Source organism: Diabrotica virgifera, chromosome 1 (assembly GCF_917563875.1).
Source record: "Diabrotica virgifera virgifera chromosome 1, PGI_DIABVI_V3a".
NCBI lineage: Eukaryota > Metazoa > Arthropoda > Insecta > Coleoptera > Chrysomelidae > Diabrotica > Diabrotica virgifera.
Genome location: NC_065443.1, coordinates 251,086,359 through 251,110,135, shown reverse-complemented (window position 1 = coordinate 251,110,135; position 23,777 = coordinate 251,086,359). Strand labels below are relative to the sequence as shown.

Here is a 23,777-nt window from a genome sequence, read left to right as displayed (position 1 = left end):
AAAAATGATAGTTTATGGTAGGTACATATATTAAACTAATCTTTGTTATTTTTATTTACAAACAAGCTGAAAATGTTCATTATCATAATGAAAACTTTGTTTATTTATGTATTTAAATTCATTATATGGAAAATTTCTATTATGAAAAGTTGTTAAGTGTTAAAGGCTATATTTTAATATGCAATTATATCCTAATTTAAATATTGTGCACTATAAAGGTACTCTACTTTCGAGCGAAATTCATATTTTTTGACATATCTCGAATAAAATTGATAAAGCTTGATATAATATGATGATTGCATCTTAGATCATTTTATGAAGAATAACTTTTTTCGTAAAATTAAAAATAAAAAAGTTTCCCATAATATGTGTCCAACTTAAGTAGACACCCTGTATATAATAATACATAAATACAATAATATACTACATGATATACAGTGAGCACGTAAAGGTTGGAATAAATTCATTTTCTCGAGAATGGACGATTTTGGAAAAAAATCCCGAAACAGGTCAATTTTTTTTTTGAAATTGCGACATTTTGGCATATATATTATACTAATGACGTCACCCATCTGGGCGTGATGACGTCATCTATGATTTTTTTAAATTAGAATAGGGGTTGTGTAATAGCTCATTTGAAAGGTAATTCAATTCTCTATTCAGTAATATAAACATTAATATAATTATTTATACAGAGCGCCCAAAAAAAAATTTAATTAAATTAATTGGCATAAACAGAAGAATCTGTGTAATTTATTTAACTCAAAAATACATTTTACTGCTATCAGAAAACAGGAAATAATGTTTATTTGACAAATAAATATTGTTTTTTGCTTAAATTTAATATTAAAGCAGCCACTCGCCTTCCTCTTGACAGTTTGAACATTGAATTTAAGCGAAAAGCAATGAATATTTTTCAAATAAACATTGTTTTCTATTTTCTGAGAGCAGTAAAATGTATTTTGAATTAAATAAATTACATGCATTCTTCTTTTTATGTCAATAAATGTAATTCAAAAAAATTTTTTTTGGGCACCCTGTATAAAGAATTATGTTAATCTTTATATTACTGAATAGAGAATTAAATTACCTTTCAAATGAGCTATCACACGACCCCTATTATCATTTAAAAATATCATCGATGACGTCATCACGCCCAGATGGGTGACGTCACTAGTATGAAATATATGCCAAAAAGTCGTAATTTAAAAATAAAAATTGACCTGTTGGGATTTTTTTACAAAATCGTCCATTCTCGAGAAAATGAATTTATTCCAACCTTTACGTGCTCACTGTATATCATTCAGTAGACAGCTCAAATAAAATAAGAGTCTCTGACAGTCGTGATGATTACGACTATAGGCGTTTATAGCCGAATGTGATGTTGAAGCGAATATGTATATTATTTATATGTATTTATATAAAAATATTTGCCAGAAATTTAATATTTAAACTATTTTATTGAAAAAATAAATATATACAAATTAAACAAAGTTTTCGTTGAAAATAGTGAACTGTAATTTAACATTATATTACCATAAATAAATAAAATTTATTTATTTGACATTTCAATGTTATGTTGAAGTTTAGTTGCGTCAAACGAAAACAAGTTGAGTTGACGTTTCTATGTCGGAAGAAAATAAGTATTTAAAGAAGGCTTGTGACGTCAAAATGACGACTTTGAGGTAGGATATCTCGAAGACGGTTAGAGATAGCGAAATGTCGTTTTCAGATTTGGATTTAGGAGATAAAACTATATAGGAATCCATCGCTAGGTGGCCTCTAAATATTGCAGGAGCGGCAACGCACGAAGGCACAGACTTTGCGAATTTATAAACGAAAAGTTTTCGTTGAAAAAATTAATCGACACTTTAAAAATATAATATTTTAAAAAGGATCTGACTAATGATCAGAATCAACTCCCTCATTCTCATAATAATTATTGCAAACCACATCAATATCAGAATGTTTCTTGCATGTAAATGACTTACGGCAAAACTTCTTCTCCATTAGGTACACTTTGCCGGCACACACCGCGCTTTAGAGGGGTTCTATTTTGTTCTTCTCCGTTAGAATAGAAACGTACTGTATGACTCGTACACACTTATACAGGGTGATTCATTAAGAATGTCCAATCTCTGAGGTGTAGATTCTAGACCTCAAAATATTGAAAGGAAAATTTTCAAATCGATTTTTCTAGAAAACGGTGTATCCTATCGACTTAAAACAAAAGTACCTTTTAGTTGTATAATACCTCACAATTTGATAATTCAGAGTCAAAAATGCTTAAAAATTAAAGATAAAAAAGTTATGCGATAAAATATCTGTTGCCCCATCCAAAACGGACACCTATGACCGGTACTAGAAATTTGCAATGCATGGAATCGATTTTTCTCTAGAATATAAATATGTGCACCAATTTTTGTTTTTCTCAATAGAAGCGTTCTGGTATTATTTAAGAAAAACTAATTACAAGACGCCATCTTCGAAGGGCTGTAGCTCCCTTAGGAAGCATTTTCGGGCTAAGTGAATTGGGTTAAAATATCTTAAAATTATCTGAGGAATCTCCTGTCTTCGTTTGTCGGTAGAGTTTCTGGACACCCTGTATAAAAGAAAACGAAGAAGATGATTCATGGCTAGGCCTCTGATCTTGGCTAAAAACCCTTAAAAATATTTAATATCACATCGATATGCTTATACACTGTGTCCGTAAAGTATGGAACAAATTCTTTTTTAGCTAAACAGAGCATTTTAAGAAATAATCCTGAAACACGTCGATTTTTGATTTTAATTTACCGTATTTTAAAATAATATTCTAATATACAGGGTGAATTACTTTCGAGTAATGACGTCACCGTCATTTTTTTTTAATGGAACACCCCCATTTTGTCTCAATTTTCGGATTACTCTAGCTGAACTGATTCCAAAAATATATCACATGTTGATTCAAATTGGTACAGGGTGGACAAAAATACAATAGTTTTGTGTGTGTTCATAAAGTAACGCGTTAGTTAAATTAACAATATTATCAAAAAAACTCATTGCATTTTTGATATTTTAATTAATTTTTGATTTTAATTAATATTTGATATTAATTATTAATATCAAAAATTAATTAAAATTTAATATTATGAGCACACACACAAAACTATTGTATTTTTGTCCACCCTGTACCAATTTGAATCAACATGTGATACATTTTTGGAATCAGCTCAACTAGAGTAGTCCGAAAATTGAGACAAAATGGGGGTATTTCATTTAAAAAAAATGACGGTGACGTCATTACTCGAAAGTAATTCACCCTGTATATTAGAATATTATTTTAAAATACGGTAAATTAAAATCAAAAATCGACGTCTTTCAGGATTATTTCTTAAAATGCTCTGTTTAGCTAAAAAAGAATTTGTTCCATACTTTACGGACACAGTGTAGATAATAAGGCTATCATCACATTGTAACGTAAACACGTGTTCACGTTACAGCTTACAGCCCTAAATCAATTTTAAATTTAATATGTTATTTGTCAGTGGTGGTCTAATGGTCGGATTCCTGGTCCCGGAGGTGGTCAGAACTGTCGAAATTCTGACCACACCGGAAACTCCGAGTAACGATCACAGTCTATTAAGGATGCTCCGACAAATCCTACTCCCACGTCCACGAAGGCATGAGCCGCGTGACCACTGGGCAATGCACAGCGCACAATGGGTGTGTGGGGTGTAGCAAACGGGAGAGGGTGAAAGGCGAGCTTCCGGCGCCTTTAAATAACTGGAACACTTCGGCTAAGGGAATAAACCCCGACAGAAAATTCTGTCCCTTCTAGCCAGAAGGTTAAATCGACGGGCTAGCAACTCGTCATTTGTAAAAAGTTACATATGCTAAAAATTTCGACTTAACGCCTCGGAATCCGGATGGATCAAATCGACGACGAAAATTGCTACGAAAACGGACGTGGAAAATGGCAACCTGGAATATACAAGGGATACGAACTAAACAGACAGAAGTTTTTTCAGAGCTGGAGAAACAAAATATTGGGGAAAAGGGGAAAGGAAATGAGGAGACGGGAAACTACATTCATCTTTATAGTGGTGTACCTAAAGACTGCAGAGCCAAAAGGGGAGTATCTATAGCAATTAAGAAAGACTATAGAAAACACATTAAAAAATGGGAAGAAGTGGATGAGCAAATAATCACATTAGAGATAGAGAAAAACGGTCACAGCCTAACAATAATCGGAATCTACGCTCCCAATGAAGATGCAGATAAACAAACAAAGGACAATTTCTACAATAAACTATCCGATGTAGTAAATGCTATTAAAAATGACAATGAATTGTACATTTTAAGAGACGCAAATGGGAGAGTAGGAAGAGAGCAGAATCACTCTGTAGTGGGGAGATATGGCGAAGAAACACTGAACGAAAACGGTACTCGTCTGAGAGATTTTTGCCAATTCCGATCGCTAAAAATAATGAATGGGTTCTTCTCACACAAAAATATCCACAAATTCACATGGACGCAACCTACAAAAAAACTACGGTCAATAATTGACTACATAATCCAAAGAGAAAGCTCTAGACTTAAGACTACAGACGTGAGGGTATACCGGGGACCAGAATGTGGATCCGATCACCACCTGTTGGTAGCCAGCATAAGAATAACTTACCGGTCAACAAATACAAAAAGGCTAAAAAAAGACGAAGGAACTAACATTTCAGAAAAGTGTTATAAGTTGGAAAGCTTAAAACACGAATCGACCAAATTTTTGTATAAGTTGAGACTGGCCTCAAAATTAAGATTTATAGAAAGTAACACCGATAACACCGAAAAGTTGTACCAGCAAATAAAAGAAAGCATACACACAGCAGCAAAGGAAGCGTTAGGATATTTGGAAAAAGATGATAAACAAAATCCAGAATGGTGGTCAGAGAAACTAAAAGGTTTAGTAGATAACAAGAAGACAGCTTACCAAAAATGGCTACAAACACAGGACTTACAAGATCAAAGAGTATACACACAACTAAACAGAGAAGTGAAAAGAGAAGTAATAAGGAGTGAAAATGACACATGGGAAAGAAAGTGCGAAGAGGTGGAAAGATACATAGGCGGATCCAAAGTAGCTGAAGCATGGAAAACGATAAAAAATATCAGAAAAGAAAATAAAGGGCAGAGTAATTTAAATTTAATAAGTACCAAAGAATGGGAAGATTACTGTAAGATACTACTGAGGGAAACTAGACCCGAATTTGAGGTAAATCAAATGGACATGCAGACGAATGTAAATGAACAAGTTAGAAGAATAACTACAGAAGAAATAAAAGAAGCCTTATTAGAATCAAAAAATGGGAAAGCATCAGGACCTGGAAATATCCCCATCGAACTGATAAAATATGGACCATACATACTGCACGAAATAATGACGGAACTCTTCAACAAATGCATGTTGCAGGGAGAAAAAATACCAGAAGACTGGAATTGTGCATACATTAGCTCGATTTACAAAAAAGGAGACAAAACGTTGTGCAAAAACTACAGAGGTATAAGTATAACCAGTGCAATGGGGAGGTTGTATGGCCGAGTTTTAAAGAAAAGGGTGGAATTAGAAATTCAGGACATGGAAGAACAGAGTGGTTTTCGCGCCGGTAGATCGTGCGCAGATAACATATTCGTGATGCAACAAATAATAGAGAAGAGAAGAGCAAGGAATCTGTCTACTCACCTAACATTTATTGATCTGGAAAAAGCCTACGACACGATACCTTTAAAGAAACTCTTTGACATTTTGACCACGATAGGCATAAGCGAAGCATATGTGCGAGCAATTCAAAATATGTATCAAAATCCGAAAAGCTGTATTAAGCAGGGAAAATCTATGTCGAAACCATTCCCTGTTACAAAAGGTTTAAGGCAAGGGTGCTGCTTATCGTCAACACTATTTAAAATATACATCCAGAAAGCTCTGGAGCAATGGAGGAAAACAGTTGCTGGGATGGGAATAATGATTGAAGAAAAGTGCTTAACAACTTTGTTTTTTGCTGATGACCAAGTAATTCTTGCCAACGATGAACATGATATGGATTATATGCTAAGAAAGTTATAGATCGAATATGAAAAATGGGGCCTATGTATGAACATGGAGAAAACGGAATATTTGAGAGTAGGAGAGGAAACCGAAGATCCGGAATTAGAGTTAAGAAATATAAGGAAATGTAAGGAATATAGATATTTAGGAAGCATAATATCAGAAGAAGGAACTACAAAAAGAGACATACAGCATAGGATACAGCAAGGAAGGAAAGCAACTCGTATTTTAAATGGTCTACTATGGTCTAACAAGGTGAAGCTGAACACAAAGTTAACAATCTACAAAACAATTGTAGAACCTATTATAACTTATGGAGCAGAGTGTTGGCAACTCACAGGAAAGAAAAGAAAAAATATAGAACTAGCGGAAATGGATTACTTACGTAGAGCATGCAGAGTATCTAGATTAGAACATGTACCAAATGAGGAAATAAGACGACGGACAAATAGTTTATATTACACGGTTGACCATATAGAAACAAAGAAATTGCTATGGTATGGTCATGTTATGAGGATGTCAGAGGAAAGATGGCCAAAAAGAGCATTAAATTACACACCCATAAATAGAAGAAGAAGAGGAAGGCCTACAGAAACATGGAAGAAAGGCATAGAACAGTCTATGGCAGATAGAGCTATTGACGAAAACGAATGGGTGGATAGAAAACGATGGCGGGCGAAATGTAGGCTGCGGAGGAGACCGTAGGAACCCCACTACTTACCCCACTATATATATATATATATATATATATATATATATATATATATATATATATATATATATATATATATATATATTAATATGTTATATATATTAATATATTAATATATATTAATATGTTAACCCAATAATTTGTAAATTGATAATTACTAATCAGCTGTGATCATTTCTAGTTTATATATATATATATATATATATATATATATATATATATATATATATATATATATATATATATATATATATATATATATATATATATATATATAACACAGTACGGTCGAAAATATTTGTACAAATATATATATATATATATATATATATATATTTGTCAACGATTGCTCTTCTATGAGGTTTTTATACCTATTCGCTCTGTGCAAGTACTTGGAGGGGATACGAGAAACGATCGTGCACGAATAGCCGAGAAATCTTGCAACTTTCTTAAATAATTCATATTGTCAATTGAAATTGTCAAATTGACGTATATTTCATACCTACTGTCATTGAAGAAGAAAAATTATATGTTGCTCCACAATATTGATATGATATGCAATTATTATATAAAAATAAATTTAATTAATTTATTTTGCTTGCAGTACTGCATTTTAATAATTAATTTTACTTACTGCATACAATTGTTTACCTATTAATAACATAGCCTCAATCTTATATAATTGGCCAATATAATAATTGTTAAAAATGTTGCCGAGCTATAAAACCAGGTGTCGCTTTTCCGAACTTGCACGGTCCCAATAAGACGAAGCGCTGATCATGGCATTTGATATGCCGAAAATACTTAGCTGCTTTTAATAAATACTTTACACACTATCAGTTTTTGAAAACATACACCTGTTGCCGTTTTGACTTCTTCGGTAGGTACAACCTCCCGATCATAAGTCACCTTGAATAAAGCACTTGAGGTAAATATCTGAGGGTTGATCTAAAGATAAGATGCCCTTTCATTAGGCTCAACGCCAAATTTTTCAGGAAAACCTTTCGATATTTAGGAGCTTCAACTGGACAGGCCAATTTGTATAACATTTGAGCATTTATGCTGCCAATATTTATCATACTGTAGAAAATTACACACGGTGATCTCTATCTTATCCTAATAAAATGTATTATGTGAGCGGTCCACATCTTGTCTACAGTGTCCACTCCTTCTTCTTAAACCCACATAACAATGCTGTTCGCATCATGTTCAAAGCATATACTACCAACATTCGTCTGAGTATATTCTTTTTAGTATATGCGTAGTACATGCATAGCATGTACCTTAAAAAACATTCTAAATTTCATGTTCTTTGCATATACTTCAAAGAATATTCTCCTACCGAATATACTGAGCACATTCGTGTACGTAGTATCTCAGAATATTCGTAAAAGTTTAATCTTAGAATATACCTTTATCAAATATTCTTTAAAAGTATATTTGAGTATATTCTTAACACATACTTATAAGTACATACATACTTTTAAAATATCTTAGAAATATTATATCTGTACATAGGAAGCATACTATCCTAAGTCACATTTTCATAATTTTACAGGAGGAGCACTTAAACATTATATTTGATGTTTGTTCAAAAAATGATAAGTAATTAATAATTGTAGTAAAAACTATTGTCGGTATTTAAAAATAGTATTATATATAGTTTGCTGTGGTATTTTGAAAGTAAAGTAAGGGTTTAAAGATAATAAAATAATGGACTTAGGATATATTACCTCTAAGTTATAAGAATCCTTATATTTATAATACACATATTCTAAGTCCTCATAAATTGGTTATGTGTGTAAAAAAACTCGTCAATATTTCTTTATTTATTTTATTTAGTTATAATTAACATACAGTTTTCAAATTACATGTCATCATTATCATTAGGGTACTCGGATTCTTCGTTTGAATGTGGCAGATTTTTATAGAAATCATGGCAATAGGATGACAAATATAAGACCATACCAATAAATGATACCATTTGAAAAGTCCATAAGATCACTATATTTTTTTGTTGATATAGGAATCAATTGCATATTCATTTGTGGTAAAGTTTCTGGCAAAATGATATCACCTCTTTTATTTCGTCTTAAGTCAACCATTTGAAAAGTGTCACTGTTGAATGATGTTTTATATTGAAGCATTCCAAAATTTTCTTTGGTAACACGTAAGATCACTGATTTTGAAATTTGAAATGCCCCTCTATCAGTATTTATTTTCCGATTAATAAATGGACCTGTTGAAGAATATAAGCATTCAAAATTTTTAAAATCATTGAGTTCCATGTTGACAGCTTCGTATTTATTTGAGTCCCAGGGTGTTAATATAGTTAGAGTGGGTAGTTTTTTCCGTTTCCTTTCTATATTAGCGTGTACTGAATCGGATTCCATATGCGTGTGCCCCTTTAGAAGAAATTTACAATCTATTACTTGTAGTAATATTAAAGAGTGTATGTAGTAAAGATATTTTTGAATGAGGTAAAATGCACACATAACTACACATGGTTTTTGGTCTGGCCCCAACAGTTATCTGCCATATGGTTACACATTCGACGTCAGACGAAGGAATATTTAGATAAGCCCACTTTAAAATTCCCGAAGCAATTTCATTTTCTCCTCTGTTTGCTTTGGTTTCATCCCACATTACACAATACGCAGCACTATTATATCCATCGTATAAAGTGTAATTCAAAGTCCATAATTTTTGGCCTATAAAAATTTACACAATTGGTCAAATATGGCGTTGGAAGGCACTTTTGTAGATCACCAGTCAGTACTTTGTGCTTTATATTTACTTTTGCTTCGGCCATATCAATGGATTTAAATTTATATCTGTCTTCTGCTTCTTTTAAGTGCGTATCTTTCTCGTTTTCAATCAGTTGTTTCTCAGAATCATTATCAATTGCTCTTATTTTAGCTGCAAACATATGGCAGTCGTCACAAGTGTCTACCTCTGGGGGTTTAAATGTTAAATTAAATTGCTTATTAAATATATCGCGATATAGCCAGGGCTTTGCTATGTCTTCAGTAGCATCCTTATTCTCTGTTTTTTCCTGTTCCTATAATTTATACATTTTTTCAATATTTAAATCAGGCCCTAAATAATTCTTTTTGGACCTTTCCCGATTGTAGTGACACTCGTATTTGGGAAAAGATGAAATATGTGATACCACAGAATGAATAATTGTTTCTGTTGTCTTATTACTTGGCTCATGAGTGCCCCTAAGATCCCGTTGAACCATGCCGCCATCCTGTCGCTTTGATAAAGCAGTCTTCACTACTTGTTGTGAAATACTTAACGTGTTTAAGAACATGGTTCTACAAACTACAGTTCTATTACCGTTAATTACAAAAGAGTAAACCAAAGTATTTGATCTTAGTTTAGATTCATCTCCTGAGCGCGACCTACATGGTTCTGTAGGTTTCGTTTGGACACAAGATAATATAAATTGCCTTTTGATGTTATAATCTGCTGTATCATTTCAATATTTTTTGAAAATATTTTCCCTTTGAGCTTCAGATAATTTTGAACCACATTTCATGCGGCAAGATGTTCCGCATGACACTTTTAAGTTTTTGCAAGGAACATTCTTACCCTTCTTACTAACATAGGCCCTTCCACCAGCATAGTTTCTTTTTCTCTCATTCGCTTTCCAGTTAAGAACATGTCGTGTTCGTTTCTTTCCTGTTTGCTTTATTTTTGTTTTATTGACGACTTTTCTTTTGGTCACTAGACGATTGGGATTTCTAGTATCTTCTACTGTATTAGGTAAAGAGTCTGGTATAGCATTAGATGTACTTGGCACACCTTCTGGAAATGCCGATAAAGGTACAGGAAACCTACTTCCACTTTCATCTGAATCAGTGTCCGAATCTGGTTGATAATCTTTATCCTTTATTGAGTCATCGCTGTCACTTAAATAAAGGTTGGCACTTACCACAGAACTTTATTTAGAGTGATTTTCTTCTGCAACACTAGCCGATTTGATGGCTGCATCTTGGCCGTATATATCGCTAAGTTCGTGATGTGGTAGGGTTTCTTTATCTTCACCTGCAATAGAAAGTTTCGTTACAACTGAAGCAGAGTTTAAATAAAATGATTATTATTAAAGATATTTTTATTAATATTTAGAAAAGCAGTAAATATTGCATTTATTTTTTCACGACTAACTGAAAAAAATAGTAAATTAGTGATAAAAACTTACCTTTTTGTAATCTGGGGTCTGTATTTAAAGACTTAGGTATGTCGGAGAGCGACAAATCTAATATCCTTAAACTTCTTTTGCGAAAAGCCATTGTTAAATCAATAAAAGACTCACTAAATACCTTCTTTAAAATAACACGCATTCGACTTTAAATCTGTTATCTGTTTGCTATGCTGGTACGTTAAAAACTAAATATTATATTATTTCCAGAATGCGCCTGTCTGTCATTAATGACGATTTTTCGTTAAAATACTGCTTAGTGCAATCTAATAAATTAAGTAATAATGAAATCCAATCTCCTCCAAAAGACATAAACACAATAAATTAGGGCGGCCTGTAAACCATAAAATTACTAAACCAATATTCTAAACAGTTACCACTTGATGTGCACTTAATATACTATGCATTTAACTTGAGTTTGTTTTAAAAAGAATAAGTTCCACGAAAATGCACACGTGTGTGTATATTTTATTATATACTTGATATATTTTCCTTGAGAGGCATATAATCCTATAATGGACTTAGGATCCGGTTCATAATATTTAATTTGGAGGAATATAAGTTTAAGTCCAGATAAGATTATATACCTCTAAAGCAAACTGGACATACTATACATAGTTTCTCGTCTAATTTCGTTTCTAAAAGAGTTTGGACTTAGTATAGTATTCCCCTGAATAATATAGGGTATTCCGATCCCAGTTATGCAATAATGTATTTTTCTGAAAAAATGGACTTAGGATAGTATGCCTCCCATATACAGATATATCTAATAATGTTAGTTTTATGGATAATTAGCTTCGTTATTTATAGAATAAATAATAAAATTTATGTAATATGTAGTTAGTATTGGACGAATTAATTTCTTAAAATTGTTTTAATTGTATGGTAAAATTATTTAAACATTAATTGTATTAACGAAACAAAAATGTTCGTTTGCAGATAAAGTACTAAAAGGAGTAGGACTATTAGGAACATACATAATCTCTTTATTTTGTTTGCGGTGCTTCAAAATATGATTCATTTTGGTAACTCAATATTACTTAAATAGTAGGTAAGTAGCACTTAATATAGCACTTCCTTGGGATAAGCACTTCTTAAAAGTATATTCTTCCCAGATACTAAAAAGATATACGGTAGTACGTTCTAAGTATATAAATAGAAGGTTTATAGCATGTCCTTGGAATATCCTAAAAAGTATATTCTTAGTATGTACTGAAAAGAAGTTCGGTAGTACATTCTAAGTATATGTATAGAACGTTTAAGTACTGTAATGTAGTATATACGCAGTATGTGCTCTGCACATTCTCAATGGTAATTACGCATATTCTCAGTATATACTTTTTCTGAAAAGTATGTTCTATGAATCTACTAAGTACTAAGAACATGAAATTGTTATGTGGCAAGTTCCCTCTCCTATCGGAGGTTGGATATCATAATGGCTATGGTCACTTTGTTGGCTGCTGCTCTGGATAGTTGTAATGAACTACAGTTAAAGCATTCTCTAAGGTTCCTCAGCCAGGAGATTCGTCTTCTTCCTATGCTTATTCTTCCTTGGATCCTTCCTTGCATAATAATTCTCAGCAACTCATATTTTTCTCCTCTGGTAATGTGACCCAAATATTCCAGTTTTCTAGTTTTTATACTTTTCATAATTTCTAACTCCTTATTTAAACGTCGTAGCACTTCAACATTGGTAATCCTTTGAACCCACTGAATTTTCAATATCCTTCTGTAACACCACATTTCGAACGCTTCTATTCTTCTTATGTGTTGTTTCTTCAATGTCCAAGCTTCCATTCCGTATAGCAATATAGAAAATATGTAACATCTTAAAGCTCTCAATCTGAGAGGCAACTGAAGGTCTTTGTTTGTAAGCAGTGTCTTCATTTTTATAAATGCTTGCCTTGCAGTTTCAATTCGGACTTTAATTTCTTTGCTTTGGTCATTTTTGTCATCAACCCAGGTTCCCAGATAGTGAGTGGAGTGTCCACTCCATTTTTCGTTTTATTGTAGTCTAGTATAACCTGAGGCGTTTTAGTGTCAGGATCCATTTTCCAAGATATTTTGTCGATCTTCTTCTTCTTTAAGTTCCATCTTCTATCGAAGGTTGGAAATCATCATGGCAATGCGGACCCTGTTGACTGCCGCTATAAATATCTCTACACTACTGCATTCGAACCATTCCCGTAAGTTCTTAAGCCAGGATGTTCTTCGTCTTCCCACATTTCGCTTTCCTCGGATTTTGCCTTGCATAATAAGGCGTAATAATGAGTATTTTTGCCCTCTCATCACATGTCCCAAGTACTCAAGTTTTCGTCTTTTGATAGTTAGTATTATTTCCGGTTGATTTCCTATCCTTCTAGTTACTTCCACGTTCGACATTCTTTGAATCCATGATATTCATAGGATTCTTCTGTAACACCAAAATTCAAAGGCGGCCAACTTATTCAAATGGACTTGTTTCAACGTCCACGCTTCCAAGCCATAAAGAAGAGTAGAGAACACGTAACATCGAAGCATCCTTAGGCGTAGTTCTAACCTTATATCCCGACAACAAAGAAACTTTTTAAGTTTAATGAATGATGCACGTGCTATTTCAATACGTGTCTTAATTTCTTTGGTTTGGTCTACATTTGATGTTATCCATGTTCCTAAGTATTTGTAGTTATCCACACTCTCAATCACAGTATCTTCAATAGTTAACTGAATGTTTACGTGTGCTGATTTAGTTATGATCATGCATTTAGTTTTCTTTAAATTCATCTTCAGTCCGTACTCATGACAGCGTTCATTAAGGCGTTTCATTACGTTCTGTAAATCATTGTTGTTATCTGTTATTATTACTGTATCGTCTGCAAAACGTAAGTTGTTCAAAACTTCTCCATTGATAGATATACCTTCTATTGAATTTGAGAGCGCTTCTTGAAATACCGCTTCACTGTAGACATTGAAAAGTAGTGGAGACAGCACGCAACCCTGACGGACTCCTCTCTGTATTTTGATATCTTGGGTGTCCTGGTTGTCAACTCTTACCTTGGCAGTTTGATTCCAATATATATTAGATATAATTTTCATGTCACGACTGTCAATATTTTTGCTTTTTAATATATCTACAAGCTTTTTATGTTGAACTTTATCAAATGCCTTTTCAAAGTCTACAAAACATAAGTACATATCCTGATTCATGTCCATGCATCTCTGGGCCAGCACATTCAAGCCGAACAAAGCATCTCGTGTGCTCATACCGTTTCTAAAGCCAAATTGTGTGTCACTGATTTCATATTCGAGAGTTTTAACAATTCTACTATGTATTATTTTCAAAAATGCTTTAAGTGTGACTCATTAAAGATATTGTTCTGTGATCCGAGCAGGTTATTGCACTTGACTTTTTGGGAATTGCTACAAAGGTCGATTGCAGCCATTGTTTGGGGATTGTGGCAGTCTGATATATTAGATTAAAGAGTTCAACCATTACATCAATACAATCTTCATCAATAAGTTTTAATAATTCGATGGGCACATCATCTGGTCCAGTAGCTTTACCCTCTTTCGTGTTTTTTATGGCATAGATGACTTCGTCTCTTAATATTGGTGGTACGGTATCCTCTGTGATTTCTAATGACAGTTCTCCTCTTTCATCATTAAAGAGTTGTTGGATGTAATTGGTCCATTGACACAATCTCTCCTTCACGTCAGTAATAATATCCCCTTTATCATTTTTAAGGGTACTCGTTCTTGTGCTTTTTCTAGAACCTGTCATTTCTTTGATTTTTTGTGTAAATTAAAGCTGCCATACTTTTTATTAAGGTCTTCTATTTCTTTGCATCTGTCGGAGAGCCACTTCTCTTTTGCCTCTCGAATTTTATTTCTGATGTTTCTCTGAATTTCTTTGTGTTTATTCGGGTCTTTTGTTTTATGTTTTCTTCGTTCTTCCATAAGTTCAAGAATTTCTACTGTCATCCAAGATTTTGTTTTTTCTCCAAGTGGTTTGAGTGTTTCTTTTCCAACTGATACTAAGGCATGTTGAATTTTTCCCCATTTTTGGTCAACAGTCAGAGTTTCCGCACTATCTTCTTTGACTTTACTTAAGTTCTCGTTTATTTTAAATTTCGTTTCCGCATAGGTCTTGTCTTGTTTGAGCCGCCTTGTATCCATGATTTTATTGGAGCTAGGGCTCTTTACCTTCTTTAGTTTCACTCTCATAGACAAAACAACCGGGTTGTGATCGGAGGATATGTCCGCTCCTGGATAAGTTTTAGATGATATTATAGAATTTCTATATCTTCTGTTGACGATAATATAATCTATTTGATTTTTGACTATTTTGTTGTTATTGTCAGCTGGTGACTTCCATGTATATAGTCTACGTTTAGGAAGTTTGAACAAGGTATTTGAAATTATGAATTTCTCATTGATACAGAAATCAACAAGCCAATCGCCACGTTCATTTCTTTCCCCGAGTCCATATCGCCCCATACAATTCTCCACTTCTCCTTGACCGACTTTAGCGTTCAAATCGCCCATTATAATATTTATGTCATGTCTTTTAGTTAGCTTTAAGACATTGCCAATTTGTTCGTAGAAGGCCTCTATGGTGTCTTCATCCTTGTCTGCAGTGGGTGCATATACTTGGATTATATTTATTTTACGATTTAAATGAGAGTTGAGAGACAGCATTAATACTCGATCAGAGTAAGGAACAAAGTTACAAACGGTTTCCGAGAATTGTTATCAACTATAATTCCAACTCCCTGTTTGCGATTGGGGTCGTTGTTTCCGGAATAATACAGTGTTCCATTTCTAGTGTTACATTTTCCTGATGCAGGCCATTGTATATCGCTAAGGCCCAGTATGTTAATCTTCATTCTGCACATTTCCGACACAGCGTTATCGAGTTTGCCTGATTGGTATAAACTTCTTACGTTCCATGTTCCAATTTTCAATGCTATAGAGTTATTCTTATTTGTTTGACAGGGATTTACCTTGATGACGACCTGAGAGGCCCTGTCGTCTAAATCTGATTGTCCTACCCTGCCGGATCTTGGATTCCGAGCTCCATGATCATTAAGTAAATTATCAATTAGTGGGTCCATGATGATTTTTACTAAGGATATCCACGCGGATCTTTAATGTGGTAGTCATCCCGTGGCTTTCCACATCTCAATGCCGTTGACTAATTTAGCTCTTCCGCCTTCGGAGTTAATTTCTCGACTCCAGGGCAATGAAGTGCCCTACCACGTGTCGGTTCTTCCACCTGTAGCTGTTGACCAACAAGTGGGTGATTACTTATACCGGCAATCGTTCGGTTATTTTAACAGCTCCAGTATCCAATAATAGATCGATCCAGGATCATTTCCCTTACGCTCTATGTTGGTTCTGATGCTGCTGTCTGACAGAGTAGGATATGGAAAGGGAAACTTTGGTAATTAGGTGGGAGAATGGGTTTAGGACATAATTTCTCCCAGGTACCAGGAGATTGGGAGATAATTATGGCTCACGTGGGCAGGGTCGCATCCTTGAAGTAGATCGATCTTCCACCGGGAACATAAAAGAGTATCTACCCGCTACCGCATATATTAAACATCTATATGTACACCCGACAGGTTGTTAGTTTAGAAACATACTGAATTACTGAACCTAACAAATCCAGAAACTCGACGTGCTAGACTGTGTGATATGAGCGGAGAGTCTGATCAAATGTTTTTGTCGTAAAATTTACGACAGCGCGCTCTTTCGAAGTTTAAATTTTTTCCTAACATATTACTTTTTATGAGAATGAGCATGCTTCCTTATGTATATTATATGCATTCATATCTATATTACAATTTTAGTTCTTCAAAGTTACAATTTTTGGCAAAGAATTAAATGAATTTTTTATGGACCTGATTAATAAGACAGTCAGAATTCGAGAAGAGAAAGGGATTGTTCGTCCTGATATGATCCACTTACTAATGGAGGCCAGAAAAGGAATTCAGCAGAAAGAAGAGAAGGTTATAGATACTGGATTTGCTGTAGTAGAAGAAGCAGATTTAGGTAAATTACAGTTTTAAAGGCTTTCCTACAAAGTGTCAGATTATTATAATATATTATTTGTTAAACGTGTCTATTTGATACCTGTGTTAATTATAACAGTTCATCCCTGATATGGCGGCGTTTCTAAAACTAGCTGCATGGAACGCCAATGGCTTAACACAACATACACAGGAAATCAAATACTTTCTACACCTTCATAAAATAGATATATTGCTAGTATCCGAAACTCACTTTACACAAAAAAGTTACCTTAAATTTCCAAACTATAGGTACTATATTATATACTACTAATTATCCATATGGATCCGCACATGGAGGCTCTGCTATTATAGTTAGAAATACAATAAAACATCGTATTACTGGCGAGTACCAAACAGATCATATTCAAGCGACCAATATTGTGGCTGAAGACTGGAATGGACCACTTCACTATCTGAGCTGTATTGCCCCCCACGACACTCTATCACAAACGAACAATTTAAAGATTATTACAATTCACTTGGGAGTTGGGAGTCGCTAGCCGCTTCATTGCAGCAGGGACTATAATTCCAAACATACCAGATGGGGATCAAGACTAATCACTCCGAGAGGTAGGTTTGTTACATAAAATAAAGATCGAGAGATGATACTGAATCAATATAATGAAAATAAAATGCAAAATATTCAGTTAATCTCTCTATCTCATCTCAGGGATTTATTATGGGTTAGTAGAAGGCGATCCGGTTATTCCTGAGCATTAAAACAACCTATAACTACAATTATTTATTGAACATAAAATGAAAAACAGAAAATGAAACAAATAAGGGGAATTGTATCAGAATATAAGGAACTATTAACTATAAAATATTGCTATGACTTAAAAAGGCCCTAACTTATCACATACATATACAACTTAATACCTTTAATATGGAAAATATAAATATTCACTACACCCTGATAAATAAAACGTACCTACGTTAAGCAAGAATCAGATATGTACAGTAAATATACTATATTAGTATTATTATCAGATATTTTTAATAATTAACCCCATAAAGTGTCAAATACCTACCTCTTGCAAGTCTACCTGTGGAGTTAACTAACTACAATAAATATATACTACCCTGTAATTACTCTGTTAAAGTTAATACCCTCGTATAGCGCTAAATTAGGTGTACAATGAGGGTAACAGGAAGGACTTAGATCTGAAAAAAAATGGTAGGTATAGACACAGTATAGGGTATATGGAATATATAAAAATAAAGGTGATACGGTTAATACTGACTTCCTATTCTTGCTTACCGGCCTTGTAGGTGGGTGTTCCTGGTTAACTAGGCGTTGGACAACGGACAGCCACTAGTCCCCAAGGTGTGTCCTCACGAAATTAGCCTACCAAGGAGAGAAAATAAAACTGTCAGTTGGGACTATACGAGACAGTAGAAATACGAGACGCTAAATAGTATCTTTAAAGATATTTACTTGTTGGTGTTAGGTGGCCACAAGAGAATTGTCACGGTGTCTTTCCTCACAAGTCACAAGAGGTTATGTCCCGTAACCAAACAAATGTCCATCGGCACAACAAAATATACAGCCCAAAATCCGTCACTGGCACAAGTTCCTCGAGACGATGTTTCCATAAACTTGGGCTGTATTATTTTCGGTCAAAACGGCAAACAGGTGTATGTTTTCAAAAAACTTTTGATAGTGTGTAAAAAATATATTTTATATCAGCTAAGTACTTTCAACACATAACGTGCCATCATCAGAGCTTCCTAAAAGGACATATTTAAGATAAGATTTTTTCATATAAAAAATGAGTGAAAAATTTACGTCCTCTTAAAATACCTTCATAGAAGAGCAATTGCTTAACAACACAACAAAAGTGTTGTGTTTTTGTTGTGTTGTTAAGCAATTGCTCTTCTATGAAGGTATTTTAAGAGGACGTAAGTTTTTCACTCATTTTTTATATGAAAAAATCTTATCTTAAATATGTCCTTTTAGGAAGCTCTGATGATGGCACGTTATGTGTTGAAAGTACTTAGCTGATATAAAATATATTTTTTACACACTATCAAAAGTTTTTTGAAAACATACACCTGTTTTCCGTTTTGACCTATTTAGAAGTGTGTACAAGTCTTACAGTCTTTTCCAATGTATTATTTTCGCCGATGGAAAGGGATTAGCAAAGTTTCACCCATTGATATAAAAACACCCAGGATAGAACTTATGAGCAAAATTCTGGCGTCCAAAGTAGCTGATAAAAAGTAGCTAATAACTTGACATAACAATGGCCGACTCTTGGTTTCCGGAATAATTTCTTGATTTATTATGAAGGAATGCATTAAATTATTGACTTAATATTTCCTTAATACATAATGTTACCTGTTTTACAATGTATTTTACATTAAAATATGTCACCAAATAAAATATTTATTGTTTATTAACCACAAAAACACCTGTCAACGCCAACTTCACGTCAGAAATTGTAAACAGTATGTGACGTCAGTTCCGTCGCAGATCAGATGCATGTAAAATTATATACAGTTAGACCGCTTGGTTTCACCTCCTGCAATCCAAGAAAAACCCGATGCCATCCGTCTTTGCTTAATGTCATTCGATCTTAGTTCCAACTCAGACGAACCATTTAAGCACGGAACCACTGGCTGATTCAGTTACGTGACAAGAACCTATGCACAACCTGTGAACGAGAGAAAGACAGCATATTTCTAGAATCTCAAACCATTCCTAAACAAATCAACAGAACAGAACCTTTTTGCGAACGAACCAACTGACTGTTTTATAGGAGCTACCTTAGGCGTAACCAGGGGGTTTTAAAGTATTTAAATATCTTTCAGTTTAACATATATAAATGAATTGTGAAGGTTTAAAAAAAACCGTAACAAGTTCTCCTTAATATCATAGAGTCGAACAATATGAATTATGAATCAAGCGGCGAACCAACATATTGGCACTCGGACAGAAATAAAATCCCCGATTTGGTCAATTTTGCTGTAGTTAAGAACATCCCTAGGTCTAATATAAAAGCTACATCATGCCACGAATTATCATCTGATCACTCGCCTACACTATTCACAGTTGGAACCCAGGTATTTGTTAAAGAAATATCTTCCTCACTTCATACCAGACGCACACACTGATCTATCAGTGTGTGCTTCACACACTTCAAAATTCAGATCTATCCTGGAGAACAAGGTGTCTCTAGACATACCACTAAAAACCAAAGATGACCTTTTTCTTGCTGTGGAACAACTAACTACAAATATCCAATCAGCTGCCTGGCAAGCAACTCCAACAATACAAGATAAATGCATAATAAATAACTGCGAACAAGTAGTCAAAGAAAAAATGTTGCTAAAGAGAAGATTGAGGAAAAGATGGCAACAGACCAGAGATCCTGCTGATAAGCGTAGATTCAATAGTGCATCAAGGGAATTAAAATAGCTGTTTGAAGACCTCAAAAACCAATCAATTCAGTGATTGGTTTGATCTACTTGGAAAATTTAGATTCCACTAAAGATAGTGATTATTCGCTATGAAAAGCCACGAGAAAAATGACACAACCTCAGAAACCGTCACCTCCAATCAGAAAATCGGAGAGAGAATGGGCTCGTAGTGCACAAGAGAAAGCAAGTTGTTTGATCGAGTAAAATACGCCAAGATTATGCAAATACTAAAAGAAGTAGGAACTGACAACCAAGATCTAAAAATAATTAGAAACTATAGAAAGAGTGAGGCACTACAATTACCTCGGCTCCATAATAAATGAATAATGGACCAACAACCAAGAGATAAGAGAATACAAATGAAGAGGTCCTGAGAAGAATGAAGAAGAACCGAAAGGTACTGACCACTATCAAATCTCCAAAGTTAGAATACTTCAGATACATGCAAAATGAATCCAGATATAAATTCCTACAAGCTGTTCTGCAAGGTAAAATATTTGAAATGCGAGGTTCAGGAAGAAGAAGAACATCATGGTTAAAGGATCTGAGAACCTGGTTCAACATTTTGCACCGCTTTTCCGCGCTGCTCCAGATAAGTTAAAGATTGCCATGATGATCGCCAACATTCGTCACGGATAGGCACATCAAGAGGAAGAATCCCTGATATGTAAAAATAATACCTTAATAATTTTTTTTTAATATACAATCTGATATATCTTCTCTTTGTAGGATATGGTAAAGGTGCCAAAGAAATCACCAATGAAGATATAGCTGCTCACGCTCTGATTTTCTTCTTTGCTGGCTTCGATGGCGTATCGTCGTTGATGTGTTTTACAATCTATGAATTAGCAGTGAACCCTGATATCCAAAATAGATTGAGAGAAGAAGTCGAAGAAACTTTTAGAGAATGCAACGGAAAGATAACCTACGAAGGTCTGTTGAAAATGAAGTACTTGGACATGGTTGTCTCAGGTAAAACTGAACATTTTTCAACCTAAATCTTAAAGTTTTCTTTCGTTACTCCTATACTCTTATAATAGCAGGGATTGCTCAAATGGCAGAGAATCTCAACTTTTTAACAGTCACTATATAAAATTAAAAATAATAGTGAGTTCATTAAAATGTTACGTATTCTCGGTTCTTCTATATGGAGTTTAGTCATGACTAAAGTCCGGATTATAAGCATGACAGAAAGGTCAAAATAAGCACTTATATAAGCAAAAAATGTCGCAAAAATAAGCAAAGTTTTTATGAAATAAGCAAGGTTCAAGAAAAAAAACCTGTAAGTAAACATGAATAATATAATGATATAAATATGAATATAGGGCATTAACATTAAATTACATTTATTTTTAATTTTCCTAGGTTTTATATTAACAATAAATAAAAAAATACAAAAGTGTTAAACTCTAATATAACAAAAAAAAATTTAAAAAAAATTAACATAATATATTTTTTATTCATGACCATCAGCATAAAAACAATTAACAATAATATGTTTTTCAAAATTTTCTTGTAAAAAGCTGTCTTCTATTTGTATAAATATATAGAAAAAGTTCTTTCAAAATCTACAGATGTGATTGGTGCGTATTTAAATTTAGACAAATGTACCGATTCGAAAAGTAGTTTACAACAATATAATAAATTTGGGCTGTCTGCAGACAAATATTAGTTTATTACATGGATAGGTATAACGATGGGTTTTCTCGTTTATGTCCTAAGCCTAAAGGATTAAAATCCATATGGTTTATTGAATTATTGGAGTTTTCTAGCTCTGTATACTTCATAGTATTTTGCTTAAGACAGGAAGTATTATACATGAAATTTAACTATAGTTTATCCTAAGAAGTAAAATAAACAAAGATAAGCAACGTATCTTTAAAATTAGCATTTTTACTAAAAATCCTAATTATAAGCAAAAAAAGTAAAAGAAAGCAAAATGCTTATAATCCGGACTTTAGTCATGACTGAAGGGTCACTGAAGGGACTTGAAGCGATCTGCTTTAGGTGCATATTGAAGATGTCCTGGACAGATAAAGTTGTCAATGAAAACGTTCTCTACAGAATGGGTAAAGAGCATGAACTACTTATTATCGTAAAATGTCGCAATCTGGAATACCTGGGCCATGTAGTACATAATACGGATATGTCTTACTTAGGACCATACTTCAAGGTAAAGTGCATGGAAAAGGGATCCAGGAAGAAGAATAGTATCCTAGCTGCATAACCTACGAAAATTGTTTAACTAACCACTACTTAACCTTTAAAATAGCTGTCAAAATGGCCATATTAGTCTCCAACGTCCCTAACGGAGAGGCACCATAAGGAGAAGTCTTGACAAATGTATAAAATAATTCCAATCCTACAACGATTGTGATTAATTTACGTTACCTGTTACGAAAATAAAATGATATAGAAATTAGTTTTAAAACAGTTCTACTAATATGTTGCCTTTTTTCAGAAACTTTACGAAAATGGCCAATCGCTGTAATGGCTGACAGACTATGTACCAGACCTTACACCATCCCTCCTGCAACACCAGACGAAAAGCCCCTTTATATTGAAAAGAACACAGTTATTCTTTTTCCCATATGGCCGATACATAGGGATCCGGCATTCTACGAAAACCCTGACAGATTTGACCCAGAAAGATTCAACGACGAAAACAAGTCAAAAATAAACCCGTACACATACCTTCCCTTTGGCATTGGTCCTAGGAACTGTATAGGATCTCGATTTGCTCTTTTAGAAACGAAAGTGGTGCTATTTTATCTTTTGGTCAATTTTATAATTGAACCTTCGGCAAAACTTAACGTACCATTAAAAATATCCAAGAAACAATTCAATGTTACAGCAGAAGGCGGATTTTGGTTTAACTTGAAGAAAATAAAAAAATAAAATATGCCAAGAGGTACATACCTATTACAAAACTAAACATTGTAGAATATGCTATTGTATTTGCTTTTCAATATTGCTGTGTAGGTAGAATACTTGCTTTAAGATTCTAGAAAATAAAATCTATAGTTGCGAGAACCTAAAATATGTCGCATTTTTCTTTTTAAACGTTAGTTTTTCACAACCTTTGTCTTTTTTGTAACACGGTTGATAAAGGTTTTTCTGATTCCACTTCGTCTTAGCAATTTTAAAGTTTTCATATCTTCATCATAGCTACTTCTGACATCATCATGGAGACGAGAGATCATGAATTCCGTTATACATTTGAGGCAGAAGTAGCTGGGACAGTCTAGACATGATAACATCTATACTATACGATCTACCGAACTTCCCCAAAATCAAACAGCT

At 33.8% G+C, this 23,777-nt stretch overlaps 1 protein-coding gene across 2 annotated transcripts in view; it reads left to right on the top strand.

Annotated features, from left to right (window-relative positions):
* LOC126879077 (cytochrome P450 9e2-like) overlaps positions 1-23,514 on the top strand; it is a 59,279-nt gene extending 35,765 nt beyond the window's left edge. For both annotated transcript variants that reach the window (XM_050641991.1, XM_050641992.1), the window contains 3 exons: positions 16,830-17,031; positions 21,204-21,446; positions 22,936-23,514. In XM_050641991.1, the coding sequence (XP_050497948.1) occupies positions 16,830-17,031; positions 21,204-21,446; positions 22,936-23,372 (882 nt within the window). In that variant the 3' untranslated portion in view covers positions 23,373-23,514. The remainder of the gene's footprint in view (positions 1-16,829; positions 17,032-21,203; positions 21,447-22,935) is intronic.
* The last annotated feature ends 263 nt before the right edge of the window (positions 23,515-23,777 follow it).